The 21,993-nt window shown below is 50.7% G+C and overlaps 1 protein-coding gene across 3 annotated transcripts; it reads right to left on the bottom strand.

The window, feature by feature from the left end:
- Window positions 1–1,313: 1,313 nt before the first annotated feature.
- MEIS3 (Meis homeobox 3) lies at window positions 1,314–21,537 on the bottom strand. Of its 3 annotated transcripts, none has more exons than XM_007535649.3 (13): window positions 21,143–21,537; window positions 19,065–19,246; window positions 18,762–18,915; window positions 18,617–18,667; window positions 15,802–15,852; window positions 15,512–15,661; window positions 9,672–9,783; window positions 9,383–9,531; window positions 5,988–6,064; window positions 5,731–5,789; window positions 5,541–5,624; window positions 3,788–3,856; window positions 1,317–1,736 (listed from the first exon to the last, which is right to left on the bottom strand). In XM_007535649.3, the coding sequence occupies exons 1-12, from the start codon at window positions 21,152–21,154 to the stop codon at window positions 3,807–3,809; spliced, it is 1,131 nt and encodes a 376-aa protein (XP_007535711.1). In that variant the 5' UTR covers window positions 21,155–21,537; the 3' UTR covers window positions 1,317–1,736; window positions 3,788–3,806. The 3 variants fall into 3 exon arrangements, with proteins under 3 accessions (XP_060032592.1, XP_007535711.1, XP_007535712.1); XM_007535650.3 differs by having other exon boundaries at window positions 15,512–15,610; XM_060176609.1 differs by lacking the exon at window positions 19,065–19,246 and having other exon boundaries at window positions 1,314–1,736; window positions 21,143–21,321.
- Between the last annotated feature and the right edge of the window lie 456 nt (window positions 21,538–21,993).

Below are 21,993 nucleotides of genomic sequence, written 5' to 3'. Positions count from 1 at the left end.
ACGTGCTAGGTCAAAGCCGGGTTGACGCTTGCAGGGGTCTGTGATGAGGTGTTTGTTCTTGACCTCAGCTGACTGCCAGCTCTGTTTCCAAGATTCTGGAACAGAGAAGTTCAGTGTAGGCGTAGGGGACCAGATTGGATGACGAGACGTCAAGCGTTGGACAGGGTGGGCAAAGATATCCGCGTATATTGGCAGGACCGGTCGAGCGTAGACATGGGAAATGAACTTAGATGATGCCGCATCCCGACGAATATCTGGCGGGGCGATGTTGCTAAGAACTGGCAGCCATGGAACCGGGGGGGGTCCCTCCTTGGGGTACATTTGAGGTTTTCTGCCTGGGTCTATGTACCCTGAATCACAATCCTTTATTTTGTTATTTTTTGCAGTGTTGGGAGCTTGAATATATATGATCCCACAGAGCTACCTTTTCTCTTTTAATTTCAGAGTGAGGCAGACAGACAGGCTCTAGAAGGATAGACACCACAGAACTGCTCCCCCTTCCTGAATTTCCCATTTGCCCAGGGTGTTCCCATGTGGTGCCAGGGTTTGAATCTGGGTCCCTGTACGTGCTGTGGTCGGGTGTGTACTCCACCAGAAAAATCTATCTCCTAGCCCCTATTGTGCAACTTTTTAAAATTGCCACCAGGGTATCACTGGGGCTCTGTGCCAGCACTATGAATCCACCACTCCTGGAGGCTTTTTTTTTTTCCTTCCTACTTTATTTCTTTAATATTTTTTTTGTCCAGGATTATTTCTGGGACTTGGAGCCAGCGCTATGAATCCACCACTCCCGATGGCCATTTTCTTCCTTTTTTTTTTTTCTTTCTCCATTTTATTCAGTAAGACAGAGAGAAATTGAGAGGAAAGAGGGAGATAGAGAAGGAGAGAGACAGATGACAGACACCTGCAGACCTGCTTCGCCACTCGTGAAGCTTCCCCTGTGCAGGTGGGGAGCAAGGACTTGAACAGGGACTTTGTTCATGATAATGTGTGTGCTTATCGAATTATACCACCGCCTCCACCTCCCCCGCTCCCCCCCCCCCAGTATAATTTTGAAAGAGGGAGAGAAAGAGAAGTCCCACTTCACCATCTATGGAGCTCCCTGGGTCCCGTTCATGCTCCCATGTGGTGGGGGTACTCAAACCCCGGTCTCTCACACATGGAAGGCGGATGCCTTCTACGGAGCCACATCCCCAGCCCCTAGATGACTGCTATGATGAGTGTTTTATCAGCTTCATCTTGATGACTTCTTGAATCTTACAAGAGACACACAAACTCAGATTGGTCACATTCTGGTTTTAAGATTTTTATCATTTAAAAAAAAGTAGAAGACATCAGAGGAGGAGGAGGGAGAGGGAGGACTGGGAGCATGAAGGGAATATCTCCCAAACATCGGGTCCGGGGGACCTTCCTTCCCTCATGTCCCCGGCCCACCCTGTCTCTTCTTGGTCCCTAGAGGGAGGAAAGGACCCATCCACCACTTTCTGAAGACCCAAACCCAGGGGTTCGCTGGGGTTCTGGGAAGAGGTGAGGGCAGAAGTGGGGTGCAAGGCCTGGAGGCCTTGTCTTTGTCCTTGAGAGACCCTTGGGTGGGGTTCAGGCCCCCAGTGTCCCAGCAGGGCCCCAGGGAGGTAGGCGTTGAGTAGGGGGGTGCAGGATGGAGGTCCTGAAGCCAGAGGGTCAACGGGGACTGGAGACAGGTGGGAGCCTGGAGCTCACAGTCTGGAGGCGGGGGGCTGTGGAGAGGGGAAAAGAGGTGCCATCAGGAGGTGTGGGGGTACACCCCCCACCAAACCCGAAGTGAGAAAGGGTGGAAAGGTGGAGCAGGGGAAATAGCATAGTGGTTTATGCAAAAGGCTGTCAAGACTGAGGCCCTGAGGTCCCTGGTTCAATCCCCAGCACCACCATCAGCCAAGGCTGAACCAGTACTCTAGGGAAAAATTTAATTAATTAAAGTGAAATAGAGGGTACCAGCATAAGCCAGTGCTCTGGTAAAACAAAACAAACAAACAAAGTATCTGTGTGGTTTACTATATACCAACTACATCTCCATACAGCCATTAAGAAGTAGTAAAACCGGGCAGAGGGTAGATAGCATAATGGTTATGCAAACAGACTTTCATACCTGAGGCTCCGAAGTCCCAGGTTCAATGCCCTGAACCACCAAAAGCCAGAGCTGAGCAGTGCTCTGGTAAAAAAAAAAAGTAGTAAAACCTTAAAAAAAAACAACAACCTTCAGGAAGCTTCATGAGTGGTGAAGTATATCTGCAGGTCTCTCTCTCTCTCTCTCTCTCTAGTTATCCTCCCCTCTCAATTTCTCTCTGTCCTATCAAGTATAATAGAAAAAAAGGGGAGGGGATGGCCACCAGGAGCAGGGGATTTGTAGTGCCAGCACCAAGCCCCAGAGGTAACCCTGGTGGCAATAAAATAAATAAAGGTCACAGGTAAGGTTAGGAGGATAGAAGATTTGTTATGCAAGAAGTCTCTCGGGAGTCAGGCTGTAGCACAGCAGGTTAAGCGCAGGTGGTATTAAGCGCAGGGACCGGCATAAGGATCCTGGTTCAAGCCCCTGTCTCCCCACCTGCAGGGGAGTCGCTTCACAGGCGGTGAAGCAGGTCTGCAGGTGTCTGTCTTTCTCTCCCCCTGTCTTCCCCTCCTCTCTCCATTTCTCTCTGTCCTATCCAACGAACAACATCAACAATGGTAATAATAATAACCACAACGAGGCTACAACAACAAGAGCAACAAAAGGGAATAAATAAATAAATAAATATATATAAAGAAAGCTTAAAGAAGTCTCTCATGCAGGGGCTGGGAGGTAGTGCAGTGGGTTAAGCGCACATAGCCTGAAGTGCAAGGACCAGTGTAAGGATCCTAGTTCGAGCCCCCAGCTCCCCACCTGCAGGGGTGTTGCTTCACAAGTGGTGAAGCAGGTCTGTAGGTATTTATCTTTCTCTCCCCATCTCTCTTCCTCTCCTCTCTTGATTTCTGTCTGTCCTATCCAACAACAACAGCTATAACAACAATAACAACCACAACAAGGGCAACAAAAATGGGAAAAATAGCCTCTAGGAGCAGTGGATTCGTAATGTTGGCACCAAGCCCTAGCAATAACCCTGGAGGCAAAAAGAAAGAAGTCTTTCATCCTACATTTAATAAATTTATTATTATTATTATTTTTAAAAAGTCTCTCATGCCTAAGGCATGAAAGTCCTAGGTTCGTTTGTTGGTGTATTGCACCCAAGTAAAAGACTCTGGGGTGAGTTGGGGGGAGAGTTCAGTCTGGAACATGATGGCAGAGGAGGACCTAATGGGGCTATATTGTTATGTGGAAATGTTACACATGTGCAAACTATTGTATTTTACTGTTGACTGTAAACCATTAACCGCCCCAATATAGAAAAAAAAAAAAGAAAGAAAATCCCAAATTCAATCTCCAGCAGCACCATAAACCAGAGCTGTGCTCTGGTAGAAAAAAGGAAAGAAAGAGAAAAAGTGGGAAAGTAAAGAAGAAAAGAAAGGTGATTGATATACTGCTTGGCAGGTGACAGGTGGTAGAAGCAGGACTGGTAGGCACATATGCGTGGTCTGATGTAAGGCAGGAAGGCAGTGAAGGGTGAACAGAGAGATGGACAGACAGATGTGCTTCTGAATGAAATGTCTGCTCAATGAGCCTTGGAGAATTCTCAGTTCCAGGACCAGGCTGCCCTGCCCTGGGGCACCTACTGAGAGAGGCTCCCCCATCCCCCTACCCCCCCCTCCCAATCCCGCCCTCTGTGACACTCACATTTGTCCTGAATTCGCCTCTACAGGTAATGCCATTCGCCTTCCAAATTCACACTCATCCCCATGGATCCTGAGCACAAAAGACAGGGGCTAGGGTCTCTCCACCAGGCATCCCCATGCACCCCTGGGCATCTCCCTTCCCTTTCTTCACCAGGGGATCCCTCCTTCAGAACAGAGTGAGTCATCTTTGGCACTGAGGTCAGGGAGACAGTACAGCAGTAGAGCACCAGACTTTCATGCCAGAGATCCCAGGTTTGGTCCCTGGCACCACCAGAAACCAGAGCTGAGCAGTACCCTGCTCTCAAAATAAATTGTGTGTGTTGCTGGGTCCTCACTTATGTGTGCTACTTCAGTGCTCTGGATTGACTTCTTCAGAGAGAGAGAGAGAGAGAGAGAGGCAGAGAGGAAGGAATACCATAACACCAAAACCTTCTCCATGGCCATAGTACTCCCATATGATGCTGGAGCTTGATGCCAGGTCATGGCCCATGCCAAGAAAGATGCCTTACCATCTGAGCTATCTCAATAGCATCAACAAAGAAAGATTTTTTTCTTCAAGATAATAATTATTAATTTTTTTCCTCCAGGGTTATTGCTGGGCTTGGTGCCTGCACCATGAATCCACCGCTCCTGGAGGCCATTTCCCCCCCTTTTTGTTGCCCTTATTGTTGCAGCCTCGTTGTGGTTATTATTACCATTGTTGATGCTGTTCGTTGTTGGATAGGACAGAGAAATGGAGAGAGGAGGGGAAGACAGAGAGGGGGAGAGAAAGACAGACACCTGCAGACCTGCTTCACTGCCTGTAAAGCGACTCCCCTGCAGGTGGGGAGCCGGGGGCTCAAACCGGGATCCTTACACCGGTCCTTGCGCTTTGCGCCACGTGCGCTTAACCCACTGCGCCACCGCCCGACCCCCTATTTATTTATTATTTAGGCAGAGACAGAGAGAAATTGAAAATAGATGAGAGATAGCGAGGGAGAGAGAAATAGCTGCAGCTCTGCTTCACCACTCATGAAGCTTCCCCCTGAAGGTGGGGACCAGGGACTTGAACCTGGGTTCTTGAGCACTTTAATGTGTGTGCTTAACCAGGTGCGCCACCACCTGGCCCCAAGAAATCTTTATAAAAATACTGAAAATAAGCAGATAAGTAGGAGGACATGGAGTAAAGGGTGCTAGGTGGTGGTGCACCTGGTTAAACACATAGATTTCCATGCTCTAGAACCCAGGCTCAAGCCCCTACCCCCCACCTATGGGGGAGCTTCATAAGCGCCAAAAGAGTTTTGTAGGTGTCTGTCTCTCTCTCTCTGTCTCTCTCCCTTTCTATCTCCCACTCCTTGATTTCTCTCTGTCCCTATCCAATATGTTTTTAAAATTCTTTTTTTTTTTAAAAATATTTATTTATGAGAAAGATGGGAAGAGAGAAAGAACCAGATATCCGTCTGGTACATGTGCTGCCGGGGATTGAACGTAGGACCTCATGCTGGAGAATCCAGTGCTTTATCCACTGCGCCACCTCCCGGACCACTAAAATTCTTTAAGAATGTATTTTAAAAAATGGAAGAGGAGGAGGAAAGACAGAGCACAGGGCTTCCAGGAACCAGTCCTGAGTTCAATCCCCAGCACTGCACCTGCCAGAGTGACACTCTGAATGGTTCTTTCTCTCTTTCTCATAATTAAGATTTTTTTTTTTCAGAGCTGCACAGATGCAGCCCTGGGAACCGCTGCAGGTGCTGAGGGGCGTCTGAGTCCCTTACCTGGCGGCCTGACGCTCACGTGAGGCTGAGATTCTGTGTAGCTCCCCATGGTGGGGCCCTCTTGGCCGAAAGTGGTACCCTGCCCTGTGAGGCATATTAAGGGGTGTGGGCTGAGGCCCTGGAGTGCCGGGGTCCCCTCTCTGACACTCCTCCCATGGGGGACACCCTGGCCCGGTTTCCCTGCTTCTACCTGTGCGGTTGGACTGATCGATCATGGGCTGCACGATGCGTCTCCGAGCATTGATGAACCTGGGGGGAGGGGGAGGTGAGCAAAGAGAAGAGGGGGGCAGAGGGAGGGGGAGGGGGCTGAGAGCCACAGGGAACCTGGCTGGAAGGGTGGGAGCTGGAAAGAAACAGCAGGGCCGCTCCGCAGGGGGATCCCCCTCCTCCAGGGGCAGCCTGGTTGCTTCAGCACCACAGACAGCGCCCGGCCCCAGTGCCGCTCACCAGTTGTTGACCTGCAGGATGGTGAGCCCCGTGTCCTGGGCCAGCTGCTTCTTTTGGTCCTCTGATGGATAGGGGTGCTGTGGAGATCAGCAAGAATCAACCTGCCTGCCCGCCCAGGGCTCCCCTGACTCCCCTCTTTGGGAGGCCCGCAACCTAGAGAGTGGGCAGTGGGGCTGGAGCTTCTGGCTTCCCCAGGGCCCCTCTGAGCACCAAGCAGACCTGGGCTTTACACCCGCCTCTTACAACAATTAGGAGCTAATTAGCCGCTCCTCCACCTGGGAAAAGAGGCAAAACCCAGCTCACGTCCCCACCCTCCCCCCTCATCTGCTTTTTTTTTTTTAACTTTCTTTTATTTTTATTTATTTATTTATTTATTCCCTTTTGTTGCTCTTGTTGTTTTATTGTTGTAGTTATTATTGTTGTCATTGTTGGGTAGGACAGAGAGAAATGGAGAGGGGATGGGGAAGACAGAGAGAGGGAGAGAAAGACAGACACCTGCAGACCTGCTTCACCGCTTGTGAAGCGACCCCCCTGCAGGTGTGGAGCTGGGCCTCGAACCAGGATCCTTATGTGGGTCCTTGGGCTTAGTGCCACCTGCGCTTAACCTGCTGCACTACAGCCTGATTCCCCTCATCTGCCTTTCTATCAGGGCCAGTGCATACATCCATCTCTCTCTCTTCTCTCTCTCTCCCACTCCCAATTTATTCCTCTGTGGCTCCCTCTCTGGTGGCATCTCTCTTCCTTTCTGAGTATGTGGGATGCTCATTTCTGCCTAAATCTTGCTTGAGATTCTGTGTTACCATCTCTTTCATTTGCTTTAATACATGGTTCTTTATTTTAAAGATTTTTCTGGGGGCCAGGTGGTGTCGCACTTGGTTGAGTGCACATGTTACAATATGCAAGGACCAAGGTTCACATTCCCCCTCCCCACCTGCAGGAGAAAAGCTTTGCAGTTGGTGTAGCAGCGATGCAGGTGTGTTTCTGTCTCTCTTCCTCACTATCCCCCCTTCCTTCTTGATTTCTCTGTCTCTAGCCAGTAAATAAATGAAACATTTTTGGAAAAGATTTTCTTACTAGAGAGAGAGAAAAGTCCCACTCTGGCATAGGCAGTGCTAGGGTTTTGAACCCAAGACCTCACACATGCAAGTCCTGGTATTTACAAGCTGTGATACCTCCCTGGCTACTGTTGTTATTTTAGATAAAGACAGAGGGGAGAAAAGTAGAGAACAGACAGAGAGTGAAAGCAACCACAGCACTGAAACTTCCTCTAACGTGGTGGGAGCCAGGCTTGAATCTGGATCACATACATGACAAAACAGCACACACCCAAGTGAGCTCTTTCCCTGGCCTTATCATTATTGTATTTATTTTTAAGATATATTTTATCTATTTATTCATTATTGGATAGAGACAGGAAGAAACTGAGAGGGGAGGGAGGAGATAGAAAGGGAGAGAGACAGAGAGACACCTGCAGCCCTGCTTCACCACTCACGAAGCTTTCCCCCTGCAGGTGGGGACCAGGGGCTTGAACCTAGGTCCTTGTGCACTGTAATGTGTGCATTTAGCCAGATGCACCACTGTCTAGCCCCTATTTTATTTATTTATTATTATATATTTATTATATATTATTTATTTATTATTTATTATTACTTTTATTTACTTATTACTATTTTATTTTATTTATTTATGACAAAAACACTGCTCAGCTCTGGCTTACGGTGACTGGGGAATTGAACATGGGACCTCTGGTGCCTTAGGCACAAATGAATTTTCTCTCCATCCCACCATTATTATTATTGTTATTATTATTGTTGTTGTTATTTTAAAGCAATACTTAAAAATAAAGCCAGGAGTTGATGTATTGCACCAAAGAAAAGACTCTGGAGTGGGTGGGGGAGGGTTCCGGTCCTGGAACATGATGACATGATGGCAGAGGAGGATGGGGGGGGGAGTTGTTAGATTGTTATGTGGAAAACTGAGAAATGTCACACATATACAAACTACTATATTTTATTGTCAACTATAAATCATTAATCTCCCCAGCAAAGAAAAAAGAAAGAAATCTAGGGTGTAAACACGATACCACTGAACTACTTCCAGATTCAATCTCTGATTGCTTGTTTGGTTTATTAGTTAGTTAATTAATTTATCATTTTTTAGGTTTCTTTTTAAATTTATTTACTTATTCCCCTTTTGTTGCCCTTGTTGTTGTTATTGACATCATTGTTGTTAGATAGGACAGAGAGAAATGGAGAGAGGAGGGGAAGACAGAGAGAGGGAGAGAAAGATAGACACCTGCGGATTTCACTGCTTGTGAAGTGACTCCCTTGCAGGTGGGAAGCCGGGGGCTCGAACCGGGATCCTTACGTCAGTCCTTGGGCTTTGCACCACGTATGCTTAACCCACTGCTCTTACCACCCGACTCCCAATTTATCTTTTTTTAAAAAATTATTTTATTTATTTATTCCCTTTTGTTGCCCTTGCTGTTGTAGCCTTGTTGTGGTTATTATTGTTGTTGATGTCGTTCATTGGTGGATAGGACCGAAAGAAATGGAGAGAGGAGGGGAAGACAGAGGGGGGGGGAGAAAGACAGACACCTGCAGACCTGCTTCACCGCCTGTGAAGCAACTCCCCTGCAGGTGGGGATCCGGGGGCTCAAACCGGGATCCTTCTCCCAGTCCTTGCGCTTTGCACCATGTGTGTTTAACCTGCTGTGCTACCGTCCAACTCCCTCAATTTATCATTTTTAAAAGCACTGCTCAGCTCTGGTGTATAATGGTGCCCAGAACTGAACCTGGGATTTCAGAGTCTCCGGCATAAAAACCATTTTTATAATCATATGCCATCTCCCTGGCCCTGTTCTATAATGTTGGGGGGACACGCCAGCAAGCTCACAGCACCACTCCATCATCCATGGAGCTCCCCTTGGTCTGCTGGGCTCCAGTGGTGCTTTCGTGGGAAAGAGGCCAGCGTGCTCTCAGCCATTTTACACTGGACCATGCATGTGCTTTATCTCTGAGCCACCTCCTGGGGCCCCTGTCCTTGTCCTATCCCCTCGCTATCTTTCTTTCAATCTCTGTAAGAGGCAGTGTGGTGCCATGGTTAAAGCCAGCCCCTCTGTCTTGGATGGCATTTCTGGCTCCGAGACCTCTGGCTCTTCATCTACCAGATGGAGACAGAAGCCCTCGGAGGGCTTGGATGGGGACAGGGAGGGGGTGATGGGCTAGGGGTGGGGAGCAGGCTAGAGGGGAGTGCCAAACGGGTGTTACAGATGCTCATGCCAACTGGCCTCCAGGTTCTTGACATCCTACCCTGCCACCTCCGGCTCTTCGTGGGTGCCCTTCCCTCCCTCTCCCTTCCTGTCCTGCCCCTAGACGCAGGGGTGGGGGGCTCACCGAGAGGTGTTGGAACAGCCAGGCCCGCATGATGTTGGTAGCCACCTTGGGGAAGATGCCTCTCTTCTTGTTCCGCCGTCTCTCCTGGTCCAGCTCTTCGTCCTCTCCACCAGAACTGGGGGAAGCCACACTTGTGTCCAGCCCGTCTCCTGGAGGTGGGGGTGAGGGGGCAGGCACACGGAGCTGGGAATCAGCGTAGGATGGGGGGGACCAGAGATACCCCTGCACCTGTCACCCTGGCCCTCTGGAAGCCCCACTTGTGGTCTCATCCCCTGCCACCCTAGCTCACCATGTTCACTGGAGTTGTCTCCGCTCTGGGAGGCGAGGCCCACACTGGAGGGGCCTGGGGTGCCCAGGCGTACAGACCCACTCTCCTCCTGGTCCCGGATCCACGTGTGGGTCTGGAAAACAAGACATGGGAGTTCGTGGCTGGGGATGCTGGAGGCACAAAGTGGCTTGGCCCTGCTTCTCTCCTGCTGTGTGATCTTGGTCAAATGGCCTCCTATCTCAACTGAGAAACAGAGGCCAAGGCGAGGAGGTCCCAGCTCCCAGAGAGGAGAGGGGATGGTTTGTGGGATTAGTTTACATAAATGTAACTACCCAACAGAGCAGAATTCACAGATCTACAGTGCCTTCTCTGCATCCCTGAGGGTCAGTCACATTCCTCAGGTCCTTTTCTTTCTTTTTCCCCCTCCTCTCCCTCCCTTTCTTTTTCCTTTCTTCCTCTCCTTCTTTCCTTCCTTCCTTCCTTCCAATACCATGGTTATTATAGAGATGTTGCACTTGCATAGTTCCATTGCTCCTGGCAAACTCCTTCAAAATATTTTTGAGGGGTGTTGTTGCTGTTGTTGCTGTTGCTGTTGTTGGTGGTGGTGGTACACCCAATTGAGTGTATATGTTATCATGCACAATGCATACGAATCCAGGTTCAAGCCCCTGGTCCCCACCTGTAGGTGGGAAGCTTCACAAGTGGTGAAGTCGTGATGCAGGTATCTCTTTTTCTCTCCCTCTTTATCTTCCCCTTTTCTCTCAATTTCTCTTTGTCCTATCAAGTAAAAAGAGAAAGAAGAAGGGATGAAGGAGAAGAAAATGGCCACCAGGAATGAGTGGTGGATTGATCATGCAGGCACCAAAACTCAGTAATAACAATGGTGGCATATACATATATATGTATGTACATATATACAGATATACATAATAATACATATTATGTGATGTTGGGGGTGGGTCTAGGGAACATAGCATAATGGCTCTGTAAAAAATCTTGTATCTGAGACTCCAAGATCCCAGGTTCAATCCCCAGTACCACCATATGTCAGAGCTGAGCAGTGCTTTAGTGAAAATAAATAAGTAAAATTGAAAAAAAAAATAGAAAGACCAGAAGAGAGAGAGCGATAGGGAAGAGGGGGCTGGGTGGTGGCACATATATTGTCAAGAGCAAGGACCTGGGTTCGAGGTCCCGCTCCCCACCTACAGGGAATCCACTTCAGGACTGGTGAAGCAGGTCTGCAGGTGTCTATCTTTCTCTCTCCCTCTCTATCTCCCTCTCCTTCTCAATTTCTCTCTGTCCTATTTAATAACAACTACAACCACAACAAAACAACAACAATAATAATGAAAAAGACCACTGGAAGCGGTGGATTCTTAGTGTAGGCACTAAGCCCCAGTGATAAACCTAGTGGGAAAAAAATAAAGGGGGGGGGGAGACAGACAGACACAGAAAAGACACAGCACCAAAGCCTCCTTCAGTGCCGGGTCAGGGGGCTGATTCAAACCTGGGCCACACACATGGCAAAGCAGCACACTACCATCAGACTGGGAAGTGATGGTTTCAGTGTGTCACCTGGCTGGGAGTGACACTGGCAATGACTAAGTTTGTGTGGCTGTGGGCAGTGTTGAAGCTGAGAGTGGGTGAGAGACAGAGACAGAGGAGGAAGAAAGAGACTGAGAGAAGAAGCAAAGACATTGCGGCACAGAAGCTTCTCCTTTGCATGGGGGCCGGGGGCTAGACGGCAGGGTGCTGAGTGCTCAGGGAATTGTGTGCTCTACCGGGGAAGCTATTCCCCGGCTCCCAGTTTTCTCAGGTTTCCACAGTAAACCAATGCTTGCACTGTGTGTATCAAACCCACCACCACCACCACACACACACAGGGTCGGGGCACGACCTCCTCATCAAGCTCATCAGCGTTTCTGCCACCACTGGATGAACAAGTTAACTCACTAGAAGAAATCAAGACTATAAATAGCCACTCATTAGTTCAGGTCAGACTTAGCTGCCAAATGAGTTTGCACTAAACACATGGGAGGAAAAAAACTCTTCAGAGTCGGGGCGAGTCTCAGAACTGCAGACTAGGGAGTGGGGAGGGGTTTAAAGACTGATGTATTGTGGTGGGAAGACAACATAATGGTTCTGCAAAAAGACTTTCACGCCTGAGGTTATAAAGTTCCAGGTGCAATCTCCAGCACCACCATATGCCAGCTAAGCAGTGCTCTGGTGCCTCTCCCTATTAAAAAAAAAAAAAAAACATTTTAGAGGGCTGGGCAGTAGTGCAGCGGGTAAGCACACATGGCGCAAAGTAGAAGGATCACGGTTAGAACCCCAGCTCCCCACCTGCGGGGGGGGGGGTCACTTCACAGGTGGTGAAGCAGGTCTGCGGGTATCTCTTTTTCTCCCTCTCTGTCTCACCCCCTCAATTTCTCTCTGTCCTATCCAACAACAATAACAGAAATAACAAGGGCAACAAAATGGGAAAAATGGCCTCCAGGATTAGTGGATTCATAGTGCAGGCACCGAGCCCCAGCGATAACCCTGGAGGCAATAAATAAATAAATACATACATACATAAATAAATATTGGGCCCGCAGAAAATAAAGTATTTTTTTAAAAACATTTATATGGAAGTTGGGCGGTAGCACAGCGGATTAAGTGCACATGGTGCAAAGCGCAAGGACTGATGTAGGGATCCTGGTTCAAGCCCCTGACTCCCCACCTGCAGGGAAGTCGCTTCACAGGCAGTGAAGCAGGTCTGCAGGTGTCTATATTTCTCTCCCCCATCTGTCTTCCCCTCCTCTTTCCATTTCTCTCTGTCCTATCTATCAATGACATCAGGAACAACAACAACTACAACAATAAAAAGACAACAAAGGCAACACAAGGGAAAATAAAATAAAAAATAAATAAAATTAAAAAAAAACATTTATTTATGGGAGTTGGGCGGTAGCACAGCGGGTTAAGGGCACGTGGCGCAAAGCCCAGGGACCGACATAAGGATCCCGGTTCGAGCCCCCGGCTCCCCACGTAGAAGGGAGTCGCTTCACAGGTGGTGAAGCAGGTCTGCAGGTGTCTATCTTTCTCTCCCCCTGTCTTCCCCTCCTCTCTCCATTTCTCTCTGTCCTATCCAATAATAGCGACATCAATAACAATGGCAATAATAACAACAACAATAAAACAACAAGGGCAACAAAAAGGAATAAATATTAAAAAAATAAAATTTTTTAAATTAAAAAGAAAAGAAGATTTATTTATTAATGACAGAAAGAGAGAGATGGAAACACACCAAAGCATCACTCCAACAAATACAGTGCCAGTGCTAGGGAATCAAACTCAGGACCTCATGGTTGCAAGTCCGACTCTCTAACTGCTGTGCCATCTCCTACAACAGGTTTTGTCTGTTTGTTTGTCTGTTTATTTTCTCAGAGCCCTGCTCAGCTCTGTTTTATGGCAGTGCTGGGGATTGAACCTGGAGTTTCAGAGTCTCAGGCATGAAAGTCATTTGTAGAATCACTGTGTTATCTGGGAGGGCAGGGTACAACCACTGAGAAACCTGATTATGAGTTCAGCCTCTGCCTAAATTCTGTGACCCTGGGGCCAATTTTTCACTCTTAAATTTTTAACTCTCTTATAAACTTAGGAGGGAGTGAGATCAGAGCACGGCTCAGCTCTGGCAAGTAGTGTTGCCTGGGGGTGATGTTACCCACAAAACTCAGTAAAGAGTTGGGGAAGACAGCTCAGTGTTAAGGCACAGGACTTGCATGCCTGAAGCCCCAGGGTCCCAGGTTCAATCCCCGGCAACACCATATGCCAGAGCTGAGCCATGCGCTGATCTCACTCTCTCCTAAGTTTATAAGAGAGTTCAAAATGTAAGAGTTCAAAATTTACTTCATATGAGAAAGTCAAAAGGAGCCAGAATACCACTCACATTGTAGCATCAGGGAACAAACCTGGATTCCCAGGCCTGCAAGTCCTTCACTCTACCCTCTTAACTAGTTGCCCCAGCAACAATAAATCTAAAAGCAACACCAAACAGTATCAAGGCTGTTTTGGGGGTTGGGAGATAGCTCACTCGGTAGAGTGCACATTTTACCATGCACATGGAGCTGGGTTCAAAGCTCTGGCCACTCCATGGTAGTCCCGTACACAGGGAAGGTTTTATAGGTGATGGGGCTGGTGCTGTGGTGTCTCTCCTCTCTGTGTTCCATCCTCTAATCAAAAAGGAGGAAGAGGAGGAGGAAGAGGGAGAGGAGGAAGAGTCTTCCAGGAGTGATAGAATCCTGCAGGTGTGTGAAAAAACCTCTAATGGAATTAAAAAAAAAAGATTTTTTTAAGTTGCTTTGTCAGCCTGGTTAAAACACTGGGCTCTCAAGCACGAGGGCCAGGTGGCAGCACTCCTGGTAGAGCACACATATACCATGCTCAAGGGACCAGGTTCAAGTCCCTCGTCCCCACCTATAGGGGGGAAAGTTTCAAAAGCAGTGACACAGTGCCACAGGTATCTCTCTCTCCCTCTCTATCTCCCCCTTCCTTCTTGATTTCTGTTTCTATCCAATAATTAAATGAGTAATACTTTAAAAAGATAAAAAACAAACAAAAAAACACCCCAAAACACACACACCAAATAACAGAACCTGAGTGGAGCACATGGCAAAGCAATGTGCCATCCAAGTGAGCAAAATATGCTGGCCCCTAGCTAGCCCTATAAGGGTGGAGCACAGTGCTTCCACTGAGGGTGTTGTTAGCTTTTGCCTTTCTTGTTGTCACACCAGGCAGGTGGCAAAACAAGGTGGGGGAGGGAGGCTGGGAAGACAGCCCAATGGGTCTGCAAGATTCTCATGCTTGAAACTCTAAGGTCCTAGGTTTAATTCCCAGCACCACCATAAACCAGAGCTAAACAGTGCTCTGGGAAAAATAAACAAATGAATATACAGAATCTTTAAAAACATTTTAGACAGAGACAGAAAGATGGAAGAGAGGAGGGAAAGGAGGAGTGAGGAAGAAGGGGAGGGAGGAGGGAAGGGAGGGAGAGAGAGAGAGACACAGACAGACAGACCTCACAGCACTGAAGCTTCCTTCAGTGCAGTGGGGGCCAGGCTTGAACCTGGGTCGTGCACATGGCAAAGCACCGGTCCTAGGAAGTGATGATTTCAGTTTGCTTGGCTGTGAGTGACAGCAGCAATGGCTGAGTCTGTGTGGCTGTGTGTGTAACCTGGGTTGTAGTGGTTGAAGCAGCTGCTGTGTGTATGGACATGCACACATGTATTTGTGTGGGGTATGTGCATCCATGCGCCATGTGCATGTCTCTGCACAGGTGTGTTCTGCATATGTGTGTGTCCTGCATCTAAACACCGAAGTGAAGAACCGGCAAGAGAGAGGTGCGGAAGGAGAAGGGCTTTTATGGGAGCAGCTCTCGTGAGAATGGGAAGGGGGAGGAGTAACCATAGCACTCCAGGGTAGGATAATAACTCTCGTGAGAATGGGAAGGGGGAGTAACCATGGGGGGGGGGGGGGACAGACAATGCCCTGAGGGCACAACATGGCAGAACAGGCGCTCTGAGAATGTCCCAACTCTCCGGGAACTAGCAGTAGCCTGAGGGGGCAACGTGGCAGATGTGACTGCATCGGCACAATTTCCCAGAAGGGCATGTGCATCCATGTGCCATGTGCATGTCTCTGCACAGGTGTGTTCTGCATATGTGTGTCCCATGCATACACACATTTCTGCACACAGATGCAGGTGTGTGTGAGCGCATGAGTGTGTGTCTGCTACCACCTGACTGCAGTCCAATCCCAGGGCAGAGCTGATTCGTGCCTAGGTGCCAGCATGTCTTCCAGGCCATGAGGGGTGCTCCCACCTGGTCTGGGAGGCTGGGGCAGGAGGCCGGGTAGTCCTCCAGGTCCTCCCTGCAGCCGCCGTCCCGGTCCTCAATCACCAGGTCGATGGGCATCTTTCCCTTGAGGCAGGTGATGTAGCGGTGACAGAAGTTGTCGCACAGGTCGTGGACCTGAGGGGGCACCGGGGTACTGGGGGGGCCACCCAGGGGCCAGGGCTGGAGTGTACAGGGCCGGGGGGGGAGTCCTGGGGGAAGGTGGGCAAGGGTGGAGGCTGGGGTGGTGTGGGATGAGGACAGGGGCGGCGACTCACCTTCTCCAGCTCCAGCAGGTGGAAGCGGAGCACCTGGATGGCCTGGATCATCTGGAATGGGAGGAGGAAGGGACACAGAGGAGGAGCAGGGAGGAAAGTGGGGGGCAGGGACAGAGGGAAAGGATGAGGAGGAGACACCATAATGGTTCTGCAAAAGGCTTTCATGCTTGAGGTTCTGAGGTCCCAGGTTCAATCCCTCAGCACCACTGTAAACGAGGGTTGAACAGTTCACTGGTCCCTGTCTCTGTATCACTCTCATTAAAATAAAGCATGATATATATATATATATATTTTTGCCCCCAGGGTTATTGCTGACACTTGGTGCCAGCACTACAAACCCACTGCTCCTGGTGGCTATTTTTCCCATTTTAGTGGATAAGACAGAGAAAAACTGAGAGAGGAGATAAAGTTATAGAGGGAGAAAGATAGACAAGTGCAGACCTGCTTCGCCACTTGCAAAGCTTTCCCCCCTGTATGCAGGGAACCAGGGGCTTGAGCCTGGATACTTGCATGGGTCCTTGTGCTTGGTACCATGTGCACTTAACTGATGCATCACTGCCTGGCCCCTAAAATATATTATAAAGAAAAAAAAAGGGAAAAAAGGACCAAGAGGAGGGAAAAGGAGAGGGAGGAAGAAATAAAGAAGATGAAAGACTAGGAAGAGACAGAGGAATAGCAGGAGGAGGAGGGAGAAGCAGAGAGAGGAGGACGAGATGGAGGAAGAGGAAAAACAAGAGAACAAAAGAAAAGAAGGAAAGGAGGAGAAATAAGAGAAGAAACAGAAAAAGCAAGCGTGAGAAAAGAGTAAAGAGACAGGGAGGGAGACAGAATAGAGAGGGAGACCCAGAAATAAAGGCACAGTGTATTTCATGGAGAGCCAGAGGCAAAGAAAGAGAAGCAAAAGAAGCGAAAGACAGAAGAGGTTGAGCTAAATAAGGTGTCTGGACTGGAACAATAACAGATCCCGCCCTTTGATCAGAACTACATTTCCCAGAGGCCTTTGCCAAAGAGCTGGGCCAGTGGGAAACCAGGAGGGGAGCTCAAGCTGCAGAAGGAAGAAGCCCTGGCTTCCTCTCTCTTTGGCCTTTCTCTCTGTCCTCTCTCCCCTGCACTAGTTCTGTCACGGTGGCTCTCCTGACTGCCAGAGCAGCAATTGCTCCCCTAACCCTCATCCTGGGCCTCACTGTAGTAAAACCCTCGCAGCAGCCCAGCACCACAAGGGGGTCCCATGGATGGTGGTGGGGTGCCAAAGTGTCTCTCTTCTCTGTCTCCATTTGAAACTGAGAGAAGAAACCAATAGCGCCATCCGCTGTGATCTCCCATGTGGTGCTGGTACTCAAACCTCAGCCCCTGTGCTGTTTATTACCAGAGTCCTGCTCAGCTCTGGCTTATGGGAGTGCTAGGGATTGAACCTGGAGCCTCAGAGCATGAAAAATCTCCTTGTATGACCATTATGCTTTCTCCCTGTCCCCCACCCCTCTCTCTCTTTTCTTCTTTTTGTCTTTTTCTATTCACCAGAGCTTCTTGCCTGTGCACGTCTATCAACTGGCAGACTTTTTTTTTTTTCCTTCTAAGTTCAGAGAGAAACAGAGAGGGAGGTAGAGATTGAGAAGGGGAGAGAAAGAGAGGCTCAGAGACACCACAGCACCACCTCACCATTCATGATGCTACTGTATATAATGCTGCCATGTGAAGCCAGGGGCTGTGTGCACTCTCCCAGCACACGCACCCCTCCCTCTCCCTCTCCCTCTCCCTCTCCCTCTCCCTCTCCCTCTCCCTCTCCCTCTCCCTCTCCCTCTCCCTCTCCCTTCTCCCATCTCCAGCACAGGGGAAATAACTCAAGGCCTCACACATGTATGACACTGCTGAGTGGCCTCCCAGGCCCAATTTTCTCATTTTTTAAAAAAATCTAGTGAAAATAAGAGCAGAGAGAGGGGCTGAGAGGTGCCATACCCAGTCAAGTGCACATATAAGCTTAAGGACCTGGGTTCGAGCCCCGCTGCACACCTGCAAGGGTTTCATTTCCCAGGTGATGAAACAGGTCTGCACATAACTATCTTTCTCTCTCTCTACTCCCCATCTTCTCTCAATTTCTCTCTGTCCTAATAAAAAATTGGAAAAAATGGCCGCTGTGGAGTCATAGTGCTGGCACCAAGCCCCAGCAATCACCCTGGTGGCAATTATAAAAAAAGAGCAGAGAGGGGAGTTGGGCAGTAGTGTAGCGGGTTAAGTGCACATGGCACAAAGCACAAGGACCGGCATAAGGATTCCGGTTTGAGCCCCGGCTCCTCACCTGCAGGGAAGTCACTTCACAAGCAATGAAGCAGGTCTGCAGGTGTCTATCTTTCTCTTCCCCTCTCTGTCTTCCCCTCCTCTTTCCATTTCTCTCTGTCCTATCCAACAACAACAGCAACGATAATAACTACGACAATAAAAACAAGGGCAACAAAAATAAATAAATAAATAAATATTAAAAAAGAGCAGAGAGGAGAAATACCAAGCATCCCTTGACACCTATGGAGCTCTTCCAGTGCTGTCTGTGGTACTTCCATTTGGTACCAGGGTTCGAACCCTGGGCATCAAGAACGGTGAGGCACACATTCTAATGGGTGCACTATTTCAGCCCCCTGACGATATTCTGTATTTTGATACTGGCCTTACTGCAGTGGTCAGGACAGCACCCCCAACATTTCAGGGGTATGTCTGAATTAAGAATGTGGATCTGGTCATCTCTCTTGGTCATCTCAAGCACCCCAGAGCTACAGACAGGTGATTCCAGGATGTGGGGTGCAGGGGAGGGGGTGCTGAGTCTCACCAGGTTGTCCAGTTCCGGGTTGGAGGAGAAGAGGGGCCTCTCGGAGCGGACCTGGGGGGTATAGAGAAGCCAGGAAGGGTGCACCATGACTCCAGCCCCCCCCCCTTCCGTGAACTCCTGGGGTTTGGTGTATCAGGGCACCCACCTGCTTGGCGAAGGCGGCAATGTCCTCATTGAAGGAGTCGGAGGAGCAGACATCAGCGCCCAGGGGTGCGGGGATGCCCACCCCATCTCGAGGGGAGCAGGTGGCCAGCTCACACTTCTCAAAGACCAGGGCCAGCAGCGGGAAGAGGGGATGTCTGAGGGGGATCAGAGAGGAGACAGTTCCTGAGGGAAGTGGGTCGGAAGGAGGGAGGCAGGAGACCTGGGAGAAGAGGTGAAGACAGAGATGGAGAGGGAGAGAGGCAGAGGGAGAGAACCCCAGAGCCCGTGGCGGCCCTTGGCTCACCCGTAGATCTCATCCTTCTCCCTCTTCAGGATGTCGCTGTCCAAGCCAGGGGCGGGGGGCTGGGGTGGCCGCTGTGGGCCGTAGGGCCCAGAGGCTCTGGAAGTGGGGGGCACTGCTTCCGGGAATCCGGCCAGGGCTGGGGTGCCGTCCACGACGCCGGGGTAGTGGGGCAGCTCATCGTACTGGGGAGATACCCTTGGTGTGGGGGCCAGCCTGGCTCAGAAGACCAGCGATGATTCCCCCAGTCTGGGGCCCAGGGACCCCCCCATTCCAGGAACCTGAATCTGACCCCTTCAGGTTCTAGAGCTCATTGTCTGGACTCTGCACACCTCCCTTCTACCCACACACCCCATGGCCTTCTCTTATGGCCTGGATGGTGACACTGTCTCATCAGAGGTCCCAGATGTCCCAATATGTTGGCAGGAGAGTCCAGGAGAGGCTACCCCAGGTCTCAGGTTTGGAGGAGGGGTTGGCAGGGGGTAGGGGGACAAGGATCACTGACTGATAATTCCCAGATCCTTACAGGGTGAGGCTAGGAGGAGAGTGAGCCATGGAGAGAAATTCAGAGAGACACAGACGGAATGATGGGGGGGAGGGATGAGAAGAAAAAGGCAAGAAGGAGATGGGGAGATGCAGAGACAGTGGGTTATGAAGACAGGGAGACAGAGCTAGGGGAGGTAGGTGAGAAAAGAAGGGGGGAGAGGAGACAGAGAAAGGAAGAGGGGAGAGGTGAGGAAGACAGAGAAGGAGAAAGAGAGAGAGAGAAGGAGAAAGGGAAAGGAAAGGAGATAGAGTGGCCTAAGGACACTCCCATAAAACACCTTGTACACAAACACTCCACACTCCGTCTCTCCCGATTTCAGCTTCATGATGTACAAGTCTGATTGTGTCTCACCGACCCGCTACGTCCCAGCCCCACTCTGGTGACTCATACCAGAAACACACACACACACACACACACACACACACACACACACACACACACACGGCCAAAAGTCGGCCACAGCAATGAATGAGTGAGTGAGTGAGTGAATGAATGAATGAGAGCATGAGTGAATCCAAGAACGGATAAGTCATTTAGCATGCACATCGAAAAATAGACCCGGCACTGACACTCATTCAGTCACACACACTTGTTGAAGAGAAGCCCCAGACCTCACACCCAACCCCCACTTGGGTTAAACAGCCCCAAAGAGAACTGAGAGCCTGAGAATTGGGGGTGGGGGTCCAGTGTCCAGGGTCACAGAAACAACCCCTGGGCAGCCTGTGATCACTGGGTGGAGAGAAGCTGAGGCTGGCAGAGCCTCTGGTCTGGGGCTGGGGCCCCTGGTCCTGGAAGATTGTGTGTGTGTGTGTGTGTGTGTGTGTGTGTGTGTATGTGTTTTCTTCTCTAACTTCTCCCTGAAGTTGACTCAGTGGGTGCCCATGAACATCCCCTCCATGACCTCCTCCCAACCTCCCTGGGGGATACCCACCTCCTGGCCTTGGCACCTCTCCATTCCCTGGCCCCTGGAGCACAGGAGCCCTGGGCCAGCACCCACCACTGTCCCCACCTATCCCCTCGGCAGAACTGGGAACAAAAGTAGAGCAGGGACAGGGCAGGGGAGAGGAGGAAGGGGCCCAGAGGTGGAGGAGACAGAACAGGCTGAGGGACAGACAGAGGGGAGGAGGGGAGACACTCAGGGACAGAAGGGAAGAGGAGGAGGGACACTTAAGAGACAGGGGAGGAGGAGGAGGGGCAGAGAGGGGACAAGGAGGGACAGAAGGGGGCAGTTAGGGACAGAGAAAGAGGAGAAGCAGGGACAGAGAAAGGGGACATGAGGGGCTGAGGGTGGACAGTTAGGAAGAGAGTGAGGGAGCAGGAATAGAAAGGGGACAAGGAGGGGGGCAGAAGGGAGACAGCTAGGGACAGAGAGAAAGAGATGGGGGGAGGAGGAGCAGCAAGGACTCAGAGAGAGGGGGCAGAGGGGGAACAGCTGGGGATAGAGAGGGGGGCAAGGAGGGGCAGAAGGGGACACTTAGGGACAGAAAGGAGCAGAGAAAGGGCTGGGGAGTGGGTGGCGGCCGGGGAGACCTACCCTCCGGGCCATGGGCTGATGGTGGCCGCAGCTCCCTGGTCCTTCCAGGGCCTGGCCCCCCCCCAAAGGGCCGAGGGGGGTGGGGCAGGAGGCCGGGTGCCAGGCCCCCCACCCCCACCTTCAGCGGCGGGGCTCGGAGCTGGGACCTCGACCCCGGCCCCGGGCGGGCCCCCCCCCCGCGGGGGTCACGGCCGGGGGTGCATGAGCAGGCCGGGGGGAGGCCCCTACCCGGGGCCCCTATCCCCCTATCCCCGCCCCGGGTAGGTCTGGGAGGGTCCAACCAGCCCCCGGATGGGCGGAGCAGGGGTGGGGAGTGGGGAGAATAGGGTGCGGGTCCCGGGGTGCTGGCCGCTCCTCTGCGGCGCCCCCGCTCCGCTCTCCCCTCCAATGTGGTCACATCCGGAAGTTCCACCTCGGAGATGCTTAACCCGCTGTCCGCCGGCGCGGGGGCGGGGCGAGCGCCCCCTCCGCGACCCACCGCCTGCCTTGGGGGTGGCTGCTCTAGAGGACCCCCCAAACCCTCCCCCCACGTCTCGCCTTCCAGCACCCTTTCCTCCTCATCCCCTCCCCTACATCTCCCCCATCCCACCTCTGGGGCTGCCTAGTGTCCCCCCATCTCTGCCCCCCCCACTGCCACTTCTCTCTCTCTCCCTTTCTCTCTCTCTCCTCCTTGGCTCCCTCTTTATCTCCCAGTCCCTCTTCATTTCTTCCCCTCTTTGTGTCTTAATCTCTCTTTCTTTTTTAAATTTAATTTAAACAGAGACACAACAGAGAGAGAAGGAACACAGCACTGAAGCTTCCTTCAGTGCAGGCTTGAACCTGGACTGTATACCTGGCCAAGCAGCGCACTG

The sequence above is a fragment of the Erinaceus europaeus genome, chromosome 2, assembly GCF_950295315.1.
Source record: "Erinaceus europaeus chromosome 2, mEriEur2.1, whole genome shotgun sequence".
Classification (NCBI taxonomy): domain Eukaryota; kingdom Metazoa; phylum Chordata; class Mammalia; order Eulipotyphla; family Erinaceidae; genus Erinaceus; species Erinaceus europaeus.
This window is presented reverse-complemented; position numbering and strand designations above follow the sequence as displayed.